The 20,574-nt window shown below is 43.4% G+C and overlaps 1 protein-coding gene across 1 annotated transcript in view; it reads left to right on the forward strand.

Annotated features, from left to right (window-relative positions):
* The window catches only part of otoa (otoancorin), a 44,719-nt gene that overhangs the window by 14,179 nt on the left and 9,966 nt on the right, over positions 1-20,574 (forward strand). The window contains exons 13-26 of the mRNA XM_084053198.1: positions 332-440; positions 1,242-1,466; positions 2,748-2,906; positions 4,301-4,447; positions 5,679-5,734; positions 7,904-8,024; positions 8,875-8,993; positions 9,834-9,975; positions 11,508-11,701; positions 14,144-14,234; positions 15,811-16,000; positions 16,603-16,707; positions 17,249-17,439; positions 19,633-19,785. Of these exons, the coding sequence (XP_083909324.1) occupies positions 332-440; positions 1,242-1,466; positions 2,748-2,906; positions 4,301-4,447; positions 5,679-5,734; positions 7,904-8,024; positions 8,875-8,993; positions 9,834-9,975; positions 11,508-11,701; positions 14,144-14,234; positions 15,811-16,000; positions 16,603-16,707; positions 17,249-17,439; positions 19,633-19,785 (2,002 nt within the window). The remainder of the gene's footprint in view (positions 1-331; positions 441-1,241; positions 1,467-2,747; positions 2,907-4,300; positions 4,448-5,678; positions 5,735-7,903; positions 8,025-8,874; positions 8,994-9,833; positions 9,976-11,507; positions 11,702-14,143; positions 14,235-15,810; positions 16,001-16,602; positions 16,708-17,248; positions 17,440-19,632; positions 19,786-20,574) is intronic.

The raw sequence follows: 20,574 nt of genomic DNA on the forward strand, positions 1-20,574 counted from the left end.
TCATTAGTATCATTGGTAACACCTGTGAATGTCTTCATAATATGGCTGCTGTGAATAGAGTCTATTGTCGCTATTTTGAATGAAAATATTTAACACTTTCTTAAGTGTTGAAAATACAAATCCCAGATTGTAGGGTGAAACAGCTTGATGCAGATGTGTCGCTGGTTTAGTTGTACTCAAGCGTGTGCGTGCGCGTGCGTGTGCGTGTGCGTGTGCGTGTGCGTGCGTGTGCGTGCGTGTGCGTGTGCGTGTGCGTGTGTGTGTGTGTGTGTGTGTGTGTGTGTGTGTGTGTGTGTGTGTGTGTGTGTGTGTGTGTGTGTGTGTTGTGCAGGCTTGGTTCTCTGGCGTGCTACTTTGAAGACGCTCCGCGCATGAACGCAAATCTCAGCTCTCAGCTGCTCTCTCAGCTCGACGACTGTCCCAACTCTGGAGCTAGAAAGGTACAGTATGTCCATCCACACGCTCACACACTTTTACATAACCCATTAAGACCTGATGCCGATTCTACAAATGCCTTCTAAATCAGTACTTCTCACACTTTAAAGATTGTCCAAAAATGTTCAAACATAGCAGATATTATATCTGCTATTTTTGAACATCTACAATGCAACCGATGCTTTCCCGGTTTTAATGTGTAAATCTAGAAATACATTTAATGTAGAAATAAAACATAAAAATGAAAAATAAACATATTTGAAAATAGTAGATCTACAAGCTCACAATGCGTTGCAATGTAAAGTAACTAAGTACATTTACTCAAGTACTGTACTTAAGTACAATTTTGAGGCATTATTACTTTACTTGAGTATTTCCCAATTGTCAGTACTTTTACTTCTACTCCACTACATCTCAGAGGCAAATGTCATACGTTTACTCCAATACAATCATTTGAAAACTTGAATTACTAGTTACATTGCACAAGTAAATTATTATATTATAAAACACACATTAACCACTTCAGCCCTATTTTATACCTAGGCTATTTGAAAATAGCCGATCTACAAGTTGTGAGCTTGTAGATCTACATTTTGATACCAATACTTTTGTACTTTTACTCAAGTACATTTTTTATTCCGTACTTTTACTTGTAACAGAGTATGTCTATACATTGCAGTATTGATACTTTTACCGAAGTAAAAAATGAGAGTACTTTCTCCACCACTGCGGTGGATATCTATTAATGTCTGTCTGTCTGTCTGTCTGTCTGTCTGTCTGTCTGTCTGTCTGTCCGTCCCATATAGTTGAAGAAACGTCTGGTGAAAGCCGTGATGTCATCAAAGGGCGGCGAGGCCAGTGCCGATCTGCTGAGGTCCCTGGGCTCCGGGGTGACGGCCCTGTCCCCGAAGCAGCTGTCCCAGTTCCCCGCAGCGGCCCTCTGGGAGGCCCTGGAGAAACTGGGGCCCAGGTTCAAGTGGAGAGCCAACCAGGCCAGGACACTGGCCAAGAAACTGCTGCAGGGGTCACAGGTGTGTGTGTGTGTGTGTGTGTGTGTGTGTGTGTGTGTGTGTGTGTGTGTGTGTGTGTGTGTGTGTGTGTGTGTGTGTGTGTGTGAGAGAGAGAGAGAGAGAGAGAGGGGCAGGATTGTTTGATTTCTTTTTTTTTATCTCTCAGACCTCAATCTACACTGTAAAATAGCAGATCTCACAATGCTTCACTACACGTTGCAAGCTTGTAGGTCTACTGTAGGTTTCTGAAACGTTTTTAACTACATCAAATCTTGTACGGGGGTCCCTGGCACTAAATATGTTCTGATGGGTTCCTTGCAGTGGTGGAAGAAGTACTCAGATATTTTCAAAATGTTACTTGAGTAAAAGTATAAAAGTATTGCCATCAAAATCTACTTAAAGTACCAAAAGTAAAAGTACAAATGTTTGAAAATAGAAGATTTACAAGCTCACAACGAGCCGCGATGTGACGCGTTGTGAGCTGGTAGATCGGCTATTTTAAAATAGCCTAGGTATAAAATAAGGCTAAAGTGGTTAAAGACGGGGTGCCGTGATTTTCAGTGATCCCCCCCCCCCCTAAAACATAATCATCAGGTATTATGGTTATACTAGGAGGAAGATTTTTATCAAAAAAGTGTACAGAAGTACAGAAAATTATGTTTTGATGTGGACACGCCTCCAGTTCATTAAGTATACCTGGTTCTCACCTTAGCACCTCCTCCACCACCTTAGCACCACCCACCTGTCCTAGTCCCTCCTCCTCCTCATGCCCACACCTGTTGTGTTATAATAATGAGGGGGATGGTATGTTTTTACTGTGTCACTAAAGCGCTGTTTCTCTATTGGCACGTTTGACCCTCAAGGTTTCAGCCTCCTGGTAGAAACCCAAAATAGTCAGAGAAGACATAAAACACCATAAAAACACCACCAGGGGGCTTAATGAAGTTCTATCAAACTCATAGACACATGAAAAACAGAAAAAGTGCAAAACCATGGCACCACCTCTTTAATGTATGTTTTATAATGTAATAATGTATATCTGCAAAGTAATTAGTAACTCATTTTTTCAAATACTTGTAGTGGAGTAAAAATACAATATTTGCCTCTGAGATGTGGTGGAGTAAAAGTAAAAGTATAGCCAATTGGAAATACTGCAGCAAAGTAAAAGTACCTCAGAATTGTACTTAAGTACAGTACTTGAGTAAATGTGCTTAGTTACTTTACACCACTGATTGAATTGAATTGTTGAATTGAGTGGAGTGGAGTGGAGTGGAATTGTTAGCTGTCCGTTATTCCCTCCAGGTGTCTGTCAAGGAGCTGCTAGCCCTGGGCTCAGCGGTACGAGGGGTAAAGATCTCCACCCTGAGGAAGCTCATCTCTAAGGAGGAGCTGGGCTCACAGCTGTTCAGGAACATCAGCGACAAGCTGAGCAAAGGCCAGAGGAAGGCCCTGCTGGAAACCGTGAGTGACACACACACACACACACACACACACACACACACACACACACACACACACACACACACACACACACACACACACACACACACACACACACATTCTGTGTGTATGTCTGTCTGTCGGTTTGTAGTGAAGTCTATATGAAATGCAATTTCATGAAATGTAATGTATTACTATAAAGGAATTGCTGTATTTTGCAGTGTATTAAATTGCATTGTGTATATCGCTGTATCGTGATGTGTATGCAATGGTGTATTGTTGTGCATTTATGTTGCAGTAGGGTAAAGGTGTATGTATGTATATCAGGGGTGATGCAACTTTGATGATGATGATGATGTAGAGTATGAAATACCAAAGCAGGGCCACTATATTTCCACACTTCCACATGGCATATCTCTGCTGTCCAGCGCGAACCTGCTAACCCCAAAACGCTCATTGTTCAGGAAATGAAAAAAACATAATATAAGTTTTTCAGGAAATGAAGAAAACCTTATATTTTTAAAACAAAGCAATACTGCCTCATCAAAGTTGGTATAGTGACTATATATTGTCAGATACTACATCTGTCATTATATTATCAACACTTTACCCAAATCCAGCGCAAGTGGAGTTAGTAGTTTCCTACAAACAGAAATCCATCTCAAGTGGAGTTAGGAGTCCGAACAGCTGACAATAGCTCCGCTGCTGAGGGATGTGTTTACGTTCCCAAAAGCTAACAATGTATCTCCGAGCTCACAATGCATCACAACGTGTGAATTAATGCCCTGATGCTTCATGACACTTATTATATAGGCCTAGAATAATAAACAGGACTTTAAATATTACAATAACTTCTGCAAAGAGGGGTTCACAGAGTTGGAGTTTGAGCAGGACTAGCACGACAGAAATGCTATGAACTCCTTTCTTCTTGTCACATTGCTCTCCTCATTAAACACTTCATAGATTTTAGAAATAATGACTTGTTTTCATAACATTAGCGTCAGTGCTAAGTTTGATAAACAGGCACACTGCATAGTTTTAACAGACTGCGGGGAGAAAAACCCTGCCTTTTAGTTTGTGTATGTGCTGCGTGCTCCGCCTCTCTCACTGCGCCAGCGCGCTCTGTCTGTAGGAGAGGAGAGGGGGGAGTTGCATGGTGTTGACGGACAGTTTGAGGATCCAATGGAGTTGTTAGGTTTTGTCAGAGGGCTTTTTAATACTTTTCATTGGTTCAAACATTTTTTTTTACACACACGTAAAGGGTGTCCGCCAGTTGACCATGTATGATGTATATAAATGGTGTATTGTTGTGCATTGATGTTGCGGTAGAGTAAAGGTGTGAGATCAGAGGTGTATGGTGCATTACAGTACATATGCATGGTGTATTGATTGTCGTTGTGTGTTGATGCATGCAGATGGGTAAAGGAGTGAACGCATCAGAGGTGGTGAGCGAAGCTCCCGGCGACCTGCTGTCCAGCGTCTCTCTGACCACGCTGGACAGAGCCCAGCTCACATCTCTGGACCAGCTGGAAGGCTGGTCCAGAGCCTGGAGCCGACCACAGGTACCGCTGTTTTATACTTCCAATCAATATTTAACCCATTCAATCCAGGAACGCATCGGTCTCACTTTAGATTTATTTAGCTATATTCAAAAAATAGCAGATCTACAAGCTCATATGAGCTATGAGCTTGTAGATCTGCTATTTTTGAATAGCCAAAGACATCTAAAATGACAGAGATCCGTTCCCGGATTGAATTGGTTAACCCAGCACTTAAACCCTATATATACGTTGTTGACTGGGGTCGGATTGTCTCTCCTACACTGTCTTCCTCTCAGATTTCCTACTGTCTGTCTCTCCTACACTAATCTCTCAAGAACAGATTCTGCTCTGTGTTGGAATCTGTCGGGGAGGTTCGTCATAACGTGTGCGCATTGGCTACAAGTGGGCGTGCCTTCAGATCAGGAAGCAGGCCGCGCTTTACCCAATCAAGTAGTGGGCGGGATTCACGTGTCCGTCCACCCTTCCCCCCCTCGAAACTAGCCGAAACTAATTTAACAATAGCGTCCTCGGAGCGGACAAAACCACGGAAAGATATTCACATTTTAAATTACTCTTTCATCATAGAAACAAGTGGGCTTATAACCAAAACCATCCATGTTCTCTGGGAGAAGTGGTGTTAGTGTTCCGTGTAGAAATATTGTTAGTGGGAATGAAAACATAGTCGCACCAACCGGAAGTGATGCGCTGAAGGCAGACATGAAACCCCGGTTTCCCTGCGCACTGGTGTTCCATTTGCCTCCGGCCAGACCCAACAGACAATATCACAAACAGCAGAGGTCGCTGTTTGTCTCTCAGTTTTCCTACTGTCTGTCTTCTCCTACACTGTCTGTCTCTCAGTTTTCCTACTGTCTGTCTCTCCTACACTGTCTGTCTCTCAGTTTTCCTACTGTCTGTCTCTCCTACGCTGCCTGTCTCTCCTATGCTGTCTCCCTCTCAGCTTCAAATCAAATATTTGATTAAGAAATATGATACAGTAACATGCATTTTGTATTCCATATACCATAAGGAATGTTTTCAATTTTGATGTAGATAGACCTTTACTGAGGGAAATTGAGGTTCTTTGAAACATCACTGCTTATCAATTGCTTTAAGGACCGTACAGTACCGTTTTTTGTTTTTTTTTTAAGTGCTAATAAAGTATTCAATCAATCAATCAAAGCTGGATCGATAAGGTGAACCAATTATTCGATTATCAATTTCATGGAAACTTGTCTGTCCTGTTCCCACACAGTCAGCGTTCCTGCTCAAAAGGCTTCTGAAGGGAACCATCAAACCAAAACAGATCAGGTCAGACTCACTGTCACTGTACAAGACAGATTGTTATTTAGATAGCAGGTTATTTAAAGGAGAATTCTGGACCATCGTTTTCTTACCTTAAAGTAACTAAATACATTTACTCAAGTACTGTACTTAATGTAAGTACACTTTTGAGGATTTTTTTACTATGGAGTATTTCACATTTTTGAATACTTTTACTTCTACTCCACTACATCTCAGAGGCAAATATTATACTTTTACTCCACTACAATTATTTAAAAACTTTAGTTAATTTGCAGATATAGATTATTATATCGACACGTTGTCAGCTTGTAGATCGGCTATTTTCAAACATTTTAGTACTTTGATGCCAATACTTCTGTACTTTTTACTCAAGTAACATTTTGAACACAGGTCTTTTACTTGTAACAGAGCACTTCTACATTGTGGTATTGATACTTTTACTTAGGTAAAACATTCAGTACTTTTTTCCACCACTGGTCCTAGGACGAGTAGTACAGTAGAAAAATGTCTTAACTCCACCGCAGCTAAAAATCAGAGCGGACGGTCCATGCTCTAGATTGCATATTTTGATTGCGATTTTATACATACTTTTTGTTCATTTTCTGACTTTCCAAATGACAGAAAACTGTCCACAGTGTCTGTGTGAGATGCGCCCCTGTGGATGTCTCGCAAGCCGAGATTTCGCCCACGATCAGAATGTAAACACTACGGCGGCCCATGTGGGACAAAAAAACACTGTGGCGAGGTTTCTGTCATTGTGAAAGTCAGATACGAACAAAAGAAATATATGAAATTGCGATAAAAAAATACTAGAGCATGGCCCGTCAGCTCAGCTTTTTAGCTGCGGTGGACTCGGGATGGAGTTATGCAATTGTTCTAACTCTACCACTCGTCCTAGGACATAATAACATCATATTAAGGTAAGAAAAACGTGGTCCGGAATTCCGTTCTTCTTAACTCTTTCACTGCCAAAGTATACATTAATAAACTGCCACACTGCCAGCGTTTTCGTGTTTTTTAACCTTTTCAACTGGTCACAGATTTTTTTTTATCCATTATGATCTATCATCGGACCCAGGGATGAGCTTAGCTCTGGAGCTGCACACACGCACGCTCAGCGGCGAGCCGTCCTCAACACTTTAAAAAATAGCCTCTACCTGGCTGCTTTGCATAACATTAGGCTACTCGAGAAAAGCCATGGACTTGAATTGAATGTGTTACATTTCTCTCACAATGAGAGACTTAAGTTACTGGTTAAACGGGTATCAGCCTTGATGTTCATCAAGTTACATGGGCCACCTATGCCTGGGACCCTGCAGATTATGTGATAAAGAGTTGTCTGATTATTTTAAGTAGCCTACTTATGTTTGGGTGACTCTATGTAAAGGGCTAACAATGCAACTAAATAATAAGAAATATAATTATATTAAAAACTGGTTTTCCATCCCATGTTGAATACCCTATTTCAACTAGCACTGAGCTGAGCGGCTATGTGAAGCGGCATGTATGTGCGCATGCACGTGACGTCATAAAATACAGCCCCCCTAGCTCAAAAATCCACAGCTCATCACTGATTGGACCATGTGTAAACACAAACAGTATCAGTGGCCGTTCCCCAGAGGAAAAAAATGTCACCCGCGATGGTGCCTTTCCTTGAAGCTGCACGCAGAAAACAGCATCTTCCGTCAATAATGCACGTCTTTCCCACCTCCCCAACTGGCCACAGAACATTATTCATTATGATCGCTTGTCAGACCGTTTGTAAACACAACGGTTATACCACGTTGAAACTACTGTGTCTCCCTGAATCCCGGGCAAAACAAGACAACTCAAGATACAACTGTTTCCAGGAAACCAATAAACAGGAGGTGGATGGAGGCGTAAATCTTCGGATGACATTAATTCAGTATCCGTGTGAGTTAAAGTGAAAGTGATCACTCGGGTGACGGAGAACAGCGCAATTTTTTGTAAAACAATTGAAAAAGAACTGGACGGGGATTCCCGTCCGTGGCAATGAAAGAGTTAATGATAATAATGATAATGAAGTAAAAAATGACAGGGTATCTTTTGTTAAAACCTTGAAAAAACAAAAACTGAAGTGATGCATTCGGTAACAATGTGCGTCATTGGTTTCTACGTTGGCGCTTGGCGATGACATCATCACACGGGGGACAGGAAGCTGGGCTCAGCCATTCAGGGCATGGTGTGTAAGATGATTGACATGGTTGCCGAGGATGACGCCATGGAGATGGCTCAGATCATGACAGAGACTCCCCGATGGCTGTCCAGAGCACAGGTACACGCACGCACGCACACACACACACACACACACACACACCCACACAAATACACTCGCGCGTGCACGCACGCGTGCACGCACGCACACAAACACAGAGCCTTCATTAGTATCATTGTTAACACCTTTGAAGGAAGTAAGCAGTGGTCTAAAGTAACTAAGCACAGTACTGTACTTAAGTACAATTTTGAGTTCTTTTCATAGAGTAATTCAAAATTTCTGTATTTTTACATCTACTCCACTATACATCTCAGTGGGAAATATTGTACTTTTACTCCACTACAATTATTTTAAAGCTTTAGTTACTAGTTACTTTGTAGATTTGGATTATTATTACAAAACATACATTAACCACTTTAGCCCTACATACATTTCGGCCAATTAAAAATATCAGATCTACAAGCTCACAATGCGACGCATTGTGAGCTTGCAGATCTGCTATTTTCAAATGATGATTGCACATTTTAGACATTTGAAAACTTGTGAAATGGGACATTCTGCATAATGAGTATACTTTGTACTTTCGGTACTTTGAAGTACATTTTGATGCCAATACTTTAGTACTTTTACTCAAGTCAATATTGACTTCTGGGCTTTTACTTGTAACGGAGTATTTATACATTGCCGTATGGATGCTTTTACTTAAGTACAAAATGTGATTACTTTCTCCACCACTGGAAGTAATTGGAAGTCTCCAATTGTACTAAATAAAGGTTATGATGACGATGACGTGTGTGTGTGTGTGTGTGTGTGTGTGTGTGTGTGTGTGTGTGTGTGTGTGTGTGTGTGTGTGTGTGTGTGTGTGCGTGCGTGCGTGCGTGCGTGCGTGCGTGCGTGTGTGTGTGTGTAGGTGTCGTGCGCAGCCAGGAAGCTGTTCTCCAGCCTGGAGACGGAGACAGAGGATTACTTCCAGAACATCACTGAGGACCAGATGGAAGACATACCTACCATGTTCCTGATCCGCTTACCGTACGACTGTCTGTCTGTCTGTCTGTCTGTCCGCAACACAAGTCTTGTAAAGCAGTGGTTCTCAAACCTTTTCATGTCATGGACCACCCAAAATGATGATATGTATTTGGTTTAGTTCCAGGGACCCCCAGAAGCAAAGATTTGAGTCACAAATGTTCACTTTAAAAATATATACTATATTCAAAGATTTGCACAAATTTCCACGATCTTTCAAAAATAGCAGATCTACAAGCTCATAGCGCGGCACTCGGTGCCGCGCTATGAGCTTGTAGATCTGCTATTTTTGAATAGCCAAAGTATAAAATATGGTTCAAAGCGGTTCAAATGATTGTGATGCCATGTTAACTAGTTTTGTAGATTTAGCTTACAAAACATACGCACAACTTCAGCCCTTAAACTTTGGCTATTCGAAAATATCCGATCTACAAGCTCACAATGCGTCGCCATGCGACGCGTTGTGAGCTTGTAGATCTGATATTTTCAAAGGATTTGTGTACATTTTATACACTTCAAAACATGTGAAAAGGGACCTTCTGCATAATGAGTACTTTTACTTTTGGTACTTTAAGTACATCTTGATACCAGTACTTTTGTACTTTCACTCAAGTCAATGTAGAATTCTGGACTTTCACTTGTAACAGAGCATTTCTACATAGATAGCAGTATTGATACTTTTACTTACAGTAAGCAAACAAATTGAGCACTTTTTACACCACTGGTGAGCTTGTAGATCAGATATTTTACAGTTTAGAGGTCCCAGAGATAAAAGAAAAAAGAAAACCTCTCTCTCTCTCTCTCTCTCTCTCTCTCTCTCTCTCTCTCTCTCTCTCTCTCTCTCAGGCCACGGAAGATAAGGAAGCTGCCAGATTCGGTGTGTCTGACCTTCCTGGAGAAGATGAGTGAAGCCAACCTGACGTCACTGCCAATGAGAGCTCCCTCTCGCCGTGCTCTGACCAACAGAGCTCTACGCTGTCTGACCAATGTACACTCACACACGCACGCACACACGCACACACACACACACACACGCGTGCGCGCACACGCACGCACGCGTGCTATTTTTGGTGCACAACGCTTTAGGGTTATAGGGTTAAAAATGATGCCATCTAATGGACGATGGGGTGAACGTCACAAACGTAACAACCGGATGTGCGAGCTGTCGCTCAAATCCACACCACACATAGATAGCACATTTTCTCCGACTATGTGGCATCCGCGTGCGGTTAGGGTTAGGGTGCGGGTTTGGTTCGGGTTTACTGTTTAACGTCGGAGCAATGCGCTGTCGGAGGAATGCGCTGTCGGACTAACGTACTGCACCCCTACAGCAGTGTTTAAAACTTCTAATAGCATTACTCTCATCGGCACAGAATAGTAGCAGCAATACTAGATTTTAATTATATCATATTTATCACAATTTTTGTAATCTCTCAAGAACAGATTCTGCCCTGCGGTGGAATCTGTCGGAGGGGTTCGTCACAACGTGTGCGCATTGGCTACAAGTGGGCGTGCCTTCAGATCAGGAAGCGGGCCGCGCTTTACCCAATCAAATGTAGTGGGCGGGATTCACGTGTCCGTCCACCCTTCCCCCCTCGAAACTAGCCGAAACTAATTTAACAATAGCGTCCTCGGAGCGGACAAAACCACGGAAAGATATTCACATTTTAACTTACTCTTTCATCATAGAAACAAGTGGGCTTATAACCAAAACCAGTCATGTTCTCTGGGAGAAGTGGTGTTAGTGTTCCGTGTAGAAATATTGTTAGTGGGAATGAAAACGTAGTCGCACCAACCGGAAGTGATGCGCTGAAGGCAGACATGAAACCGGAGTTTCCCTGCGCACTGGTCTTCCATTTTCCTCCCGCCAGACCCCAGAGACAATATCAGAAAACAGAGGTCGCTGTTTTTCATTTTCTGTGGGGTCTGGCTACGCGAGACTACAATTTTTGTAACCCATTTTTTCACCCAGTGCCAATTTCCTAAGCTGTAATCCTGGGCGCTACTCTCCCTCTGCCAGCCTGGGCAGAGCCCCGACCTGAGCTCATGCCTCCTTCAATGCATGAGGAGTCGGGCCGCTTCTTATCAACTGACACGGGGGAGTTTCCCCGGTAGGACGTAGCGCGTGGAAGGAACACGTTATTCCAACCAGTTCCTCTCCCCTCCATCAGACGCCCCGGCTGACATGGGGGAGGCAGTATAGAGACCAGGATTTCTGCATGTTTTTGTGAGGGTAACTGCCCTAGTAGACACAGGGAGAACATGCAAACTCCACACAGAAAGCCAAGGCCCTTTTGCCAACCGCACCTAGGGTATAGGCTCTGATGACGCGGAGGAATCGAACCCAGGACCTTCTAGCTGTGAATATATATATATTAATTTTAAATAGAGTGTGTGTGTGTGTGTGTGTGTGTGTGTGTGTGTGTGTGTGTGTGTGTGTGTGTGTGTGTGTGTGTGTGTGTGTGTGTGTGTGTGTGTGTGTGTGTGTGTGTGTATGTGTGCGCGCGTGTGTTTTTCCAGGGAAGTGCCATCTCTGGTTTGTCCAGTGAGGACATGCTGAGGTTAGGACCCCTGCTGTGTGAGGTGTCCCCCTCCAAGCTGTCCGAGCTGGGACAGGGCGCCCTGAATGTCTCCCTGAGGACCATGGCCTCCTGCGCACAGATACCTCCACGCCAACGGGTGGAGCTGCTGCAACTCCTCAACCAGACCTATGGGTAGGTCGCATCATTTTTGCCAAAGAAATGTAACCATTATTTTCTAGGAAGGTCCGCCATCCCAATTTCCGCCACTAGATGTGTCCTAAGTGGGAATGAGTAGAGCCATTTGATTGGCTCAGAGGTGGCAACATGTAGCCTTGTTGTTTCCTGTGGTGCACTTTGAAGAGAGAAAGATGGCACTGGAAATCAAAAGTCATTTACAGCAGTACAGTATGTGTATACGAATGTGTGTGTGTGTGTGTGTGTGTGTGTGTGTGTGTGTGTGTGTGTGTGTGTGCGTGCGTGCGTGCGTGCGTGCGTGCGTGCGTGCGTGCGTGCGTGCGTGCGTGCGTGCGTGCGTGCGTGCGTGCGTGTGTGTGTGTGTGCACCAGAGCACGTGAGCGGAGCGGAGCAGGTGGAAATGCCGCACGGCGCTCCAGGGGGCTGGTTTCACGCTCACTATTCGCTCACGTTGACTCCCCCCGCGCTCCGCTCCCCGTCGCTCCGTCGCTCACCTTGCGCACCTCTCGCTCCATGCGCCGCTCAAACTGGGTCGCTCAACAGTAAGAAAAAAGAAAAGAAAAAGAAAGTAGATATTCAAATGAAATCTCAGTGCGCTGTGCACTGCTGGATGTCTGTGTGTCTCTGAATCCGTGTGACCGGGCATGCTCAAACATTCGGTGCGCGGCCCCCGCCGGGGCGGCTTGGAGCGGCAGGCGGTCCTCGCTCTGAGTAGCGCTCTAACCTTTTTATAAACCAGCTCCACGCTCACGTCAAAATCGTGTCGCTCCACTCCTCGCTCCGCTCGTGCTCCGCTCCACTCCTCGCTCCGCTCACATGCTCTGGTGTACACGCGTGAGAATGGCGGCGCAGAGGCGAGACGCCGGTGGATGCCAGTGTTGTTTTTTGTAACTTCTAACAACCACACCCGTTGTAACTACCAGCGTTAGTGTAGTAGGTCAGATTTTAGCTGCATTTTGCAACTTCTGTGGCTGTGTGCTCGATCACGATCATCGGCCTTGCATATACAGGAAAGCACTACTCCCGTAGTAGTAGTCTACCGGCGGCCGACCCTGCCTGACGGCCCCTCCCGTGAACAGCTGCGGTGTGTTCGTCCGCTGTCGGAGCAGTGGTGGGTGTGACTTCCAGGCCCATGGGAGCGTCTGCGGAGGGCGTTCTGACACCGGGCAACGGTGTGCTCCAAAGGATTTTTATTTATTCGTGACAAACAGCAGATACGAGGTTTCGACCCTTTCGGTCTTTTACAAGTATAAACAAGAAGCAGGAAATGACATCTCTTTATACAAAAAAAGTGAATAAATTGGCTTTCAGCCCCATCTGGTGATCAGGGGTGGCACCAAGACTTACATGATTTCTTTACAAACATTTTATACATGAGATGATTTCATAACAACAATTGCGTTTTTTTAGAACATTTCTTAGAAAATAATAAAAACATAAAAACAGAACTCATTAGACCTACAAACAGGCAACAGTGCATAACACCCATTAGCCCTGGAAGCCACTAGCTGTTCCCTGGGGGACAGCAATGTGGTGTCCACGACCAATCAACCTCAAAACTCTCTTTTTGAAAAATCTTTAGACCCGGTCCAGATCCTAGCCACTGAAAACAAAAAGCAAAGAAGTTGCTGGTTGTTGGAGGGTTTCGACAGATCAGTCGATGGGGCGGCAGTGGCTCAGGGGTAGAGTGGCCGGGTAGAGTGAACTGGAAACCGCAAGGTTCTCAGTTCGATCCGGGGCTGGGGCGCTCCCCCAGAGTTAGTGTCGAGGTGTCCTTGAGCAAGACGCTGAACCCCTAATTGCTACTCCGCCATCGGTGTGTGAATGGGTGAATGGCACAATCAATGTAAAGTGCTTTGGATAAAAGCGCTATATAAATGCACCATTTCCCTGCGCGTTATAGCTAGCGTCAGTGCTGCAAACCCTACGTGCCCTGTGAAACTGACTGATGGGCAGACTTCGAATCAGCTGTGTGGGGTGAAAACTATCCCCTCGTAATAGAGTGTGACTATCGGTGGGTTTGCGATTACAGATCTGTCTGTATGGAGTTGTCATTTTTTATGACTAACACATCCAGGAAACTGATGCTTGTGTCACTGAACTCAAGAGTGAATAGTAAATGTTCATTGGCCGAATTTAAATAAGAAGCGGAGATGCTGCTTGCTTGTGTCCATGGAGTACTGAGTGATATTCTCTCTGTATCGTGAAGACACGTGCCATGACTTTGTGAATGTATACCTAACACTAGCACCTGTAATGTTTGTGTCCTTGTGCGCTTTCTCTACGTGTGGACATGAATACATGTTTAAGTGTGTGTGTGTGTGTGTGTGTGTGTGTGTGTGTGTGCGTGCGTGCGTGCGTGTGTGCGTGCGTGCGTGCGTGCGTGACACAGGGGAGACAGACATCAGGAAGGCTCATTGTTTTCTCTGTCATTTGCAGGGATCCGTCGGATTGGTCGGCTGAGACCATGGAATCCCTCGGTCCTCTCCTCCTATTGGACAATGCTGCCGTCCGTCGCTTGCGCTACAGGGTGAGTGTTTGTCTCTGCTGTCAGCAAAACTACACGTCTTCATTATGTCCAAAACTGTTAATAGGCTCTATGCACAGCAGCCATATAGTGAAGACATTCACAGGTGTTACCAATGATACTAATGAAGGCTCTGTTCCATTTAATGTAGAACAGTGGTTCTCAAATGTTTCAATTTCCACGACCCCCGTAACTCTGAGAGTGTACAAATGGAACCAAATGGACCCAAATTACGGATCCATTTGGTTCCATTTGTACACTCTCAGAGTTACACACCCGTAAGGGGCCATTTGGAAACCCCTTAAGGAACCATGAGGGTACCTGGGCCCAAATCTTTGTCCCACTGGTGTAGCAGTGTTTCCAGTGAGCCAACATGCGTAATATCGGCACCCTGACTCTGTTTGACCAGAATGGAACAGAGCCTTCATTAGTATCATTGGTAACACCTGTGAATGTCTTCACAATATGGCTGCTGTGCATAGAGCCTATTTTCAGGAAATGTAAAACAAATAACCTGTGGCTGCAATGTAGTTATTATTTAGTCACAAGCTCTTGTTGCATCCATCCACAAAGTTTTATTAACATCTTTTCAGTATTTCTATTCGATGTAGATTTTATTTAGTCACAAACTCTTGTTAATACTTTTACCAATAATCACGGTAAAGCAAACCCTCGTGTAATATTGCTGAAATGACACATCAAAACACAAAGACAAGAGCAGTGATGTCCTTAAATCGACTGATGAACAAACCTTATTAAATTTAGCAACGTTATATCTCCCTTTTGAAGGTAGCTATTTTATATTCCCAATCCCCATTAAAAATCTGGCTTATGTTTGAAGTGATATTCCTTGCCAACCTCAGTATACTGTTATGATATGTCGATTTGAGTCTAATCTTTGAACAAAATATTCAGTTGTTAATATTCAGTTGCAGAACTATATTATTGTTGGCACAGAAAATATGCAACGCATTGCAAGCTTGTAGATCGGCTATTTTCAGCAAAGCATATTTAATGTAGAGAAAACTGTCACATTTGTTACTACTTTAGTAAGAGTATCAATACTGCAATGTAGAAATACTCTGTTACAAGTAAAAGTCTGGAATTCAAATTTTATTTCAGTAAAGAAAATGACTTAAAGTACCAAAAGTAGAACGTACTCATTATGCAGAATGTCCCATTTCACAAGTTTTCAAATGTATAAATTGTATAAAAAATCTTTGAAAATAGCAGATCTGCAAGCTCACAATGTGTCGCATCTCGACGCATTGTGAGCTTGTAGATCTGCTATTTTCAAATGGCCGCAATGTATATAGGGCTGAAGTGGTTAATGCTTGTTTTGTAATAATAATCAAAATCTACAAAGTAACTAGTAACTAATGTTTTCAAATAATTGTATTGAAGTAAAAGTACAATATTTGCCTCTGAGATGTAGTGGAGTAGAAGTCAAAATTGGAAATACTCCAGTAATGTAAAAACACCTCAAAATATGACTTAAGTACAAATACTTGAGTAAATGTACTTAGTTACTTTACACCACTGACGTAAGCCTACACACACTTTGCTTTTGTGTTCCCAGTCGTGGCTGAAGAAGGTTCTGTTGGACATGAAGGACACGTGGTCCCAGTCCTCCGGTGGTCCCAGCGAGTTCGAGACGGGTCGCAACGTCTCCGCTCTGATGGAGAAACTCTTCTTCCTGACTGTCAACTCTGTGGACTCTGACCCGGACGAGGACTCCACAGCGCCCCCTACGCGCAAGAGGAGAAGTGGTGCGTTGACAGTCCTTTGCGACGTAAACCCATTCATACCCCTGGAACACGCCTGTGTCACCACTTCAAACATTATTTTATACTTTGTACTTTTACTCCACTACAATTATTTGAAACCTTTAGTTACTAGTTACTTTGTAGATTTATATTATCATTAGGCTACAAAACATACATCACCTAATTCAGCCCTATATACATTTCAGCCATTTGAAAATAGCCAATCTACAAGCTCACAATGCGTCGCGATGCGACACATTGTGCTTGAAGATCTGCAATTTTCAATTATTTATTTTTTTACATTTTACACGTTTGACAACTTGTGAAATGGGACATTCTGCATAATGAGTACTTTTACTTTTGGTACTTTAAGTACATTTTTGATACCAATACTTTTGTACTTTTACTCAAGTACATTTTGAATTCCGGACTTTTACTTTACTAACAGAGTATTTTTATATTGCAGTATTGATACTTTTACCTAAGTAAAAATAATTGAGTACTTTTTTCCACCACTGACGACACCACTGACAGTATACTGTACAGTATACTATGTCCACCATTGGTGACAATAAAGTTGAATCATGGTGGTGTCATGTCCTCAGCAGCAGACTACCCTGATGACGACTCTATGTTGGGTGAGGGTGACATGGGTGACCTGGATGACCTGGGTGACTGGTGGCCTAAACCTCCTCGCAAGAGGAGAAACGGTGAGGAGGATCACATGACACCAGTGGTGGACAATGTACTCAACTCCAGTACCTGAGTCAAAAGTATAGATACTCCTTTTTTTAAAGAGGCGGTGCCATGGTTTTGCACTTTTTCTGTTTTTCATGTGTCTATGAGGTTGATAGAACTTCATTAAGCCCCCTGGTGGTGTTTTCATGACGGAAGACGGAATCACTGAAAATCACGGCACCACGTCTTTAATGCCAGAAATAGACCATTTTGCAAGCTCAAGATGTTGTGAGCTTGTAGATCGGCTATTTCAATTATTCTTTTGGAAAATAGCAGATCTACGAGCTTGTAGATCTGCTATTTTCAGAAAAAAAAGTATACATTTTGAACTTGTGAAATGGGACATTCTGCATTAAGCGCATTTGGATACCAACACGTGTGTGCTTTTACTCAAATACATTTTGAATACCGGACTTTCACTTCTAACAGGGTATTTCTACATTGCAATATTGATACTTTTCCTTAAGTAAAAAAACAAATGGAGTACTTTTTTTCCCACCACTGGTCCTATAGCTTCCGCTCAGCAGAACGGCGTGCCCACGGTGCAGCTGATAGAGGAGCTGGGCGAGGCCAACGTGTTGTGGAGCGCGGCCCAGCTGGACGGCATCACGCCACAGACCTTTAACGAGACAGCAGAGACGATGGGCTCTGTCACCGGGTACAGCCAGGAGCAGCTCACTGTACTGAGAGACAAAACCCTGGAGGTAAGCACTAGGGCAGGGGTCTTCAACAGGGGGTCCGGGACCCCTAGGGGTACCTCAGAGTTACTACAGGGGGTCCGCCAAATCTTTGTGTGATATGATTTTTGTTCTACCTTAACCACTTGAACCCTGGCATCCCTTTTCTGTGGAGAAATTTAGCCAAAAATAGTTGTGAGCTTGTAGATCGGCTATTTTTGGCAAAGAGGTATAGAGGTGTATAGGGAAAAAAGAGAAAAGTTTAATCTGAAACACACTTTTATACAATATAGAGGGGGGGGGGTCCCTGCTTCATCTCTCTCTCAGCTAGGGGGTCCTTGGCCTAAAAACGTTGAAGACCCCTGCACTAGTGGTCAAGTAAACCGAGTACATGTACTCAAGTACTGTACAAGTACAATTTTGAGTTTTTCTTTTACTTTTACTGGAGCATTTCCAATTTTCAGTACTTTTGCTTCTACTCCACTACATCTCAGAGGCAAATATTGTACTTTTTACTCCACTACAATTATTTCAAAACTTTAGTTACTTTGCAGATATAAATGACTACTTTAGAGAGACACATATTGTACTTTTAGTGGACTACAATTGTCTGAAAACTTTAGTTACTAGTTACTTAGATTTGGATTATTATTACAAAACGTGCATTAACCACTTCAGCCCTATGCATACTTTGGCTGTCACAAGAGCTTGTAGATCTGCTATTTTCAAAATATTCTAATACATATGAAAACTTTGTGAAACGGGACATCCTGGATAACGAGTACGTTCTACTTTTGGTACTTCAAGTACATTTAGAAATGTTGAATTCCTTTTACTTGTAACAGAGTATTTCTCCATTGCAATATTGATACTGCCTCAAGAGTTATACGTGTAGGTCAAAATGTGAATCTGCCTGTTACAGCGCCACCATGAGGATGATTTGAAAAATGTAGGGTGGCATTTCTTCCTTGGCCTAGTGGGGATGTGCGTACAAAGTTTCACGGAAATCGGAGGCTGCGTTCATGACTATTTACCAATGGACAGAATGCCCCCGTCCCCCAGTTAAAAATCACTAAAATCACTATAAGGATAGAAAACAATACATTTTTTTTTAAACACTCATCTTTTAATAGGCTCTATTCACAGCAGCCATATTATGAAGACATTCACAGGTGTTACCAATGTTACTAATGAAGGCTCTGTTCCATTCTGGTCAAACAGAGTCAGGGTGGCTCACTGGAAACACTCTGTTACACCAGTGGGTCTACAGTTGGGGTCCAGGGACCCTCATGGGCTTCCAAATTGCCCATTAGAGGTGTGTAACGGGTCCATTTGTTTCCATTTGTACACTCTCAGAGTTATGGGGGTCGTGGAAACCACTGTGCTACACCAAATGGAACAGAGCCTTCATTAGTATCATTGGTAACACCTGTGAATGTCTTCATAATATGGCTGCTGTGAATAGAGTCTATTATTATCATTACAAACTAATAAAATAACCCTTGTTGTAAAAAAAAAGTTGTCCTTTCAGTAAACAAAATGTGTACTTTTTCCACCACTGCATGCACAGAGAAAGGTCTCGATAACAAAGTAGTATTTCCTCCTGATGTGTTTTCCGGTGATTAAAGACGGGGTGCCAATTTTCAGTGATCCCCCCCCCCCCCCCCCCAAAAAAAACATGATCATCAGGTATTATGGTTATACTAGGAGGAAGATCTTTAAAAAAAAAAAAAGTGTACAGAAAGTGTTAAAATTATGTTTTTATGTGGACATGCCTCCAGTTCGTTAAGTATACCTGGTTCTCACCTTAGCACCTCCTCCACCACCTTAGCACCACCCACCTGTCCTCCCATGCCCACACCTGTTGTGTTATGATAATGAGGGGGAGGGTATATTTCTACTGTGTCATTAAAGCACTGTTTTTCATTTGGCACGTTTGACCCTCAAGGTTTCAGCCTCCAGGACGAAACTCAAAATAGTCAGAGAAGACATAAAACACCATAAAAACACCACCAGAGGGCTTCATGAAGTTCTATCAACCTCATAGACGCATGAAAAACAGAAAAAGTGCAAAACCATGGTACTGTACCACCTCTTTAATAAAACCCTCTTGACTCTTGTGTGTGTGTGTGTGTGTGTGTGTGTGTGTGTGTGTGTGTGTGTGTGTGTGTGTGTGTGTGTGTGTGTGTGTGTGTGTGTGTGTGTGTGTGTGTGTGTTAGGCGTGGGGTGATGTGTCCGGCCTGACCGAGAGTCAGGTGATGGATTTGGGGTGCATCAGCCGGGGCTTCAGTGTCTCTGAGCTGGAGGACATGGCCGTGAACTCCACTGATACCCTGGAAGCTCTGTCAGTCTGCCCATGGACACAGGAGCAGGTAGAGTAACACACACACACACACACACACACACACACACACACATGCACATGCGCACGCACGCATGCACGCAAGCACGCACACACACACACGTATAGACAGACACAAATGCAGTAGTGTAAAGTTACTAAGTACATTTACTAAAGTACTGTACTTAAGTACAATTTTGAGGGTTTTTTTGTTTTTACTTTACTGGAGTATTTCCAATTTTCAGTACTTTTACTTCTACTCCACTACATCTCAGAGGCAAATATTGTACTTTTTACTCCACTACAATTATTTCAAAACTTTAGTTACTTTGCAGCAGTGGCGTAGCCAGAAAGCTGGCAGCAGCTGGGCATGGGGATTTGTGGGTGGGCACTCATGCACGCGCGCGCAGCGCGCGTGTATGAGTGCCATGTGCTGTTAAAATCTTACTTTTTTGCGCAATTTGCGGGTCTTTTGCGGGTTTATTATGTTATTTAATTGTTATTTTTGCCTTAATTTTCATGAAAACATTGACAGGTCGCAAATAATGCCCCGTTGTCCGCCTCCTCCGCGCGTCCGCAGTCCGCGGCTGTCCGCCTCCACTCACAGAGCACAGGGACAGTTCACAAGCAGAAAAAATGTTTTCTTCTTTTTTTTTTTGGGTGGGCACAACAGCCAGGTGGGTGGGCCCAGGCCTACCTATGCCCACCCGTGGCTACGCCCCTGCTTTGCAGATATAAATGACTACTTTATAAAACATACATTAACCACAATGGATCCAAACTGCCAGTTTGGATCCATTGTACCATTCGGCACTGAGAT

The sequence above is a fragment of the Gymnoscopelus microlampas genome (assembly GCF_963454915.1).
Source record: "Gymnoscopelus microlampas genome assembly, chromosome: 3".
Lineage (NCBI taxonomy): Eukaryota > Metazoa > Chordata > Actinopteri > Myctophiformes > Myctophidae > Gymnoscopelus > Gymnoscopelus microlampas.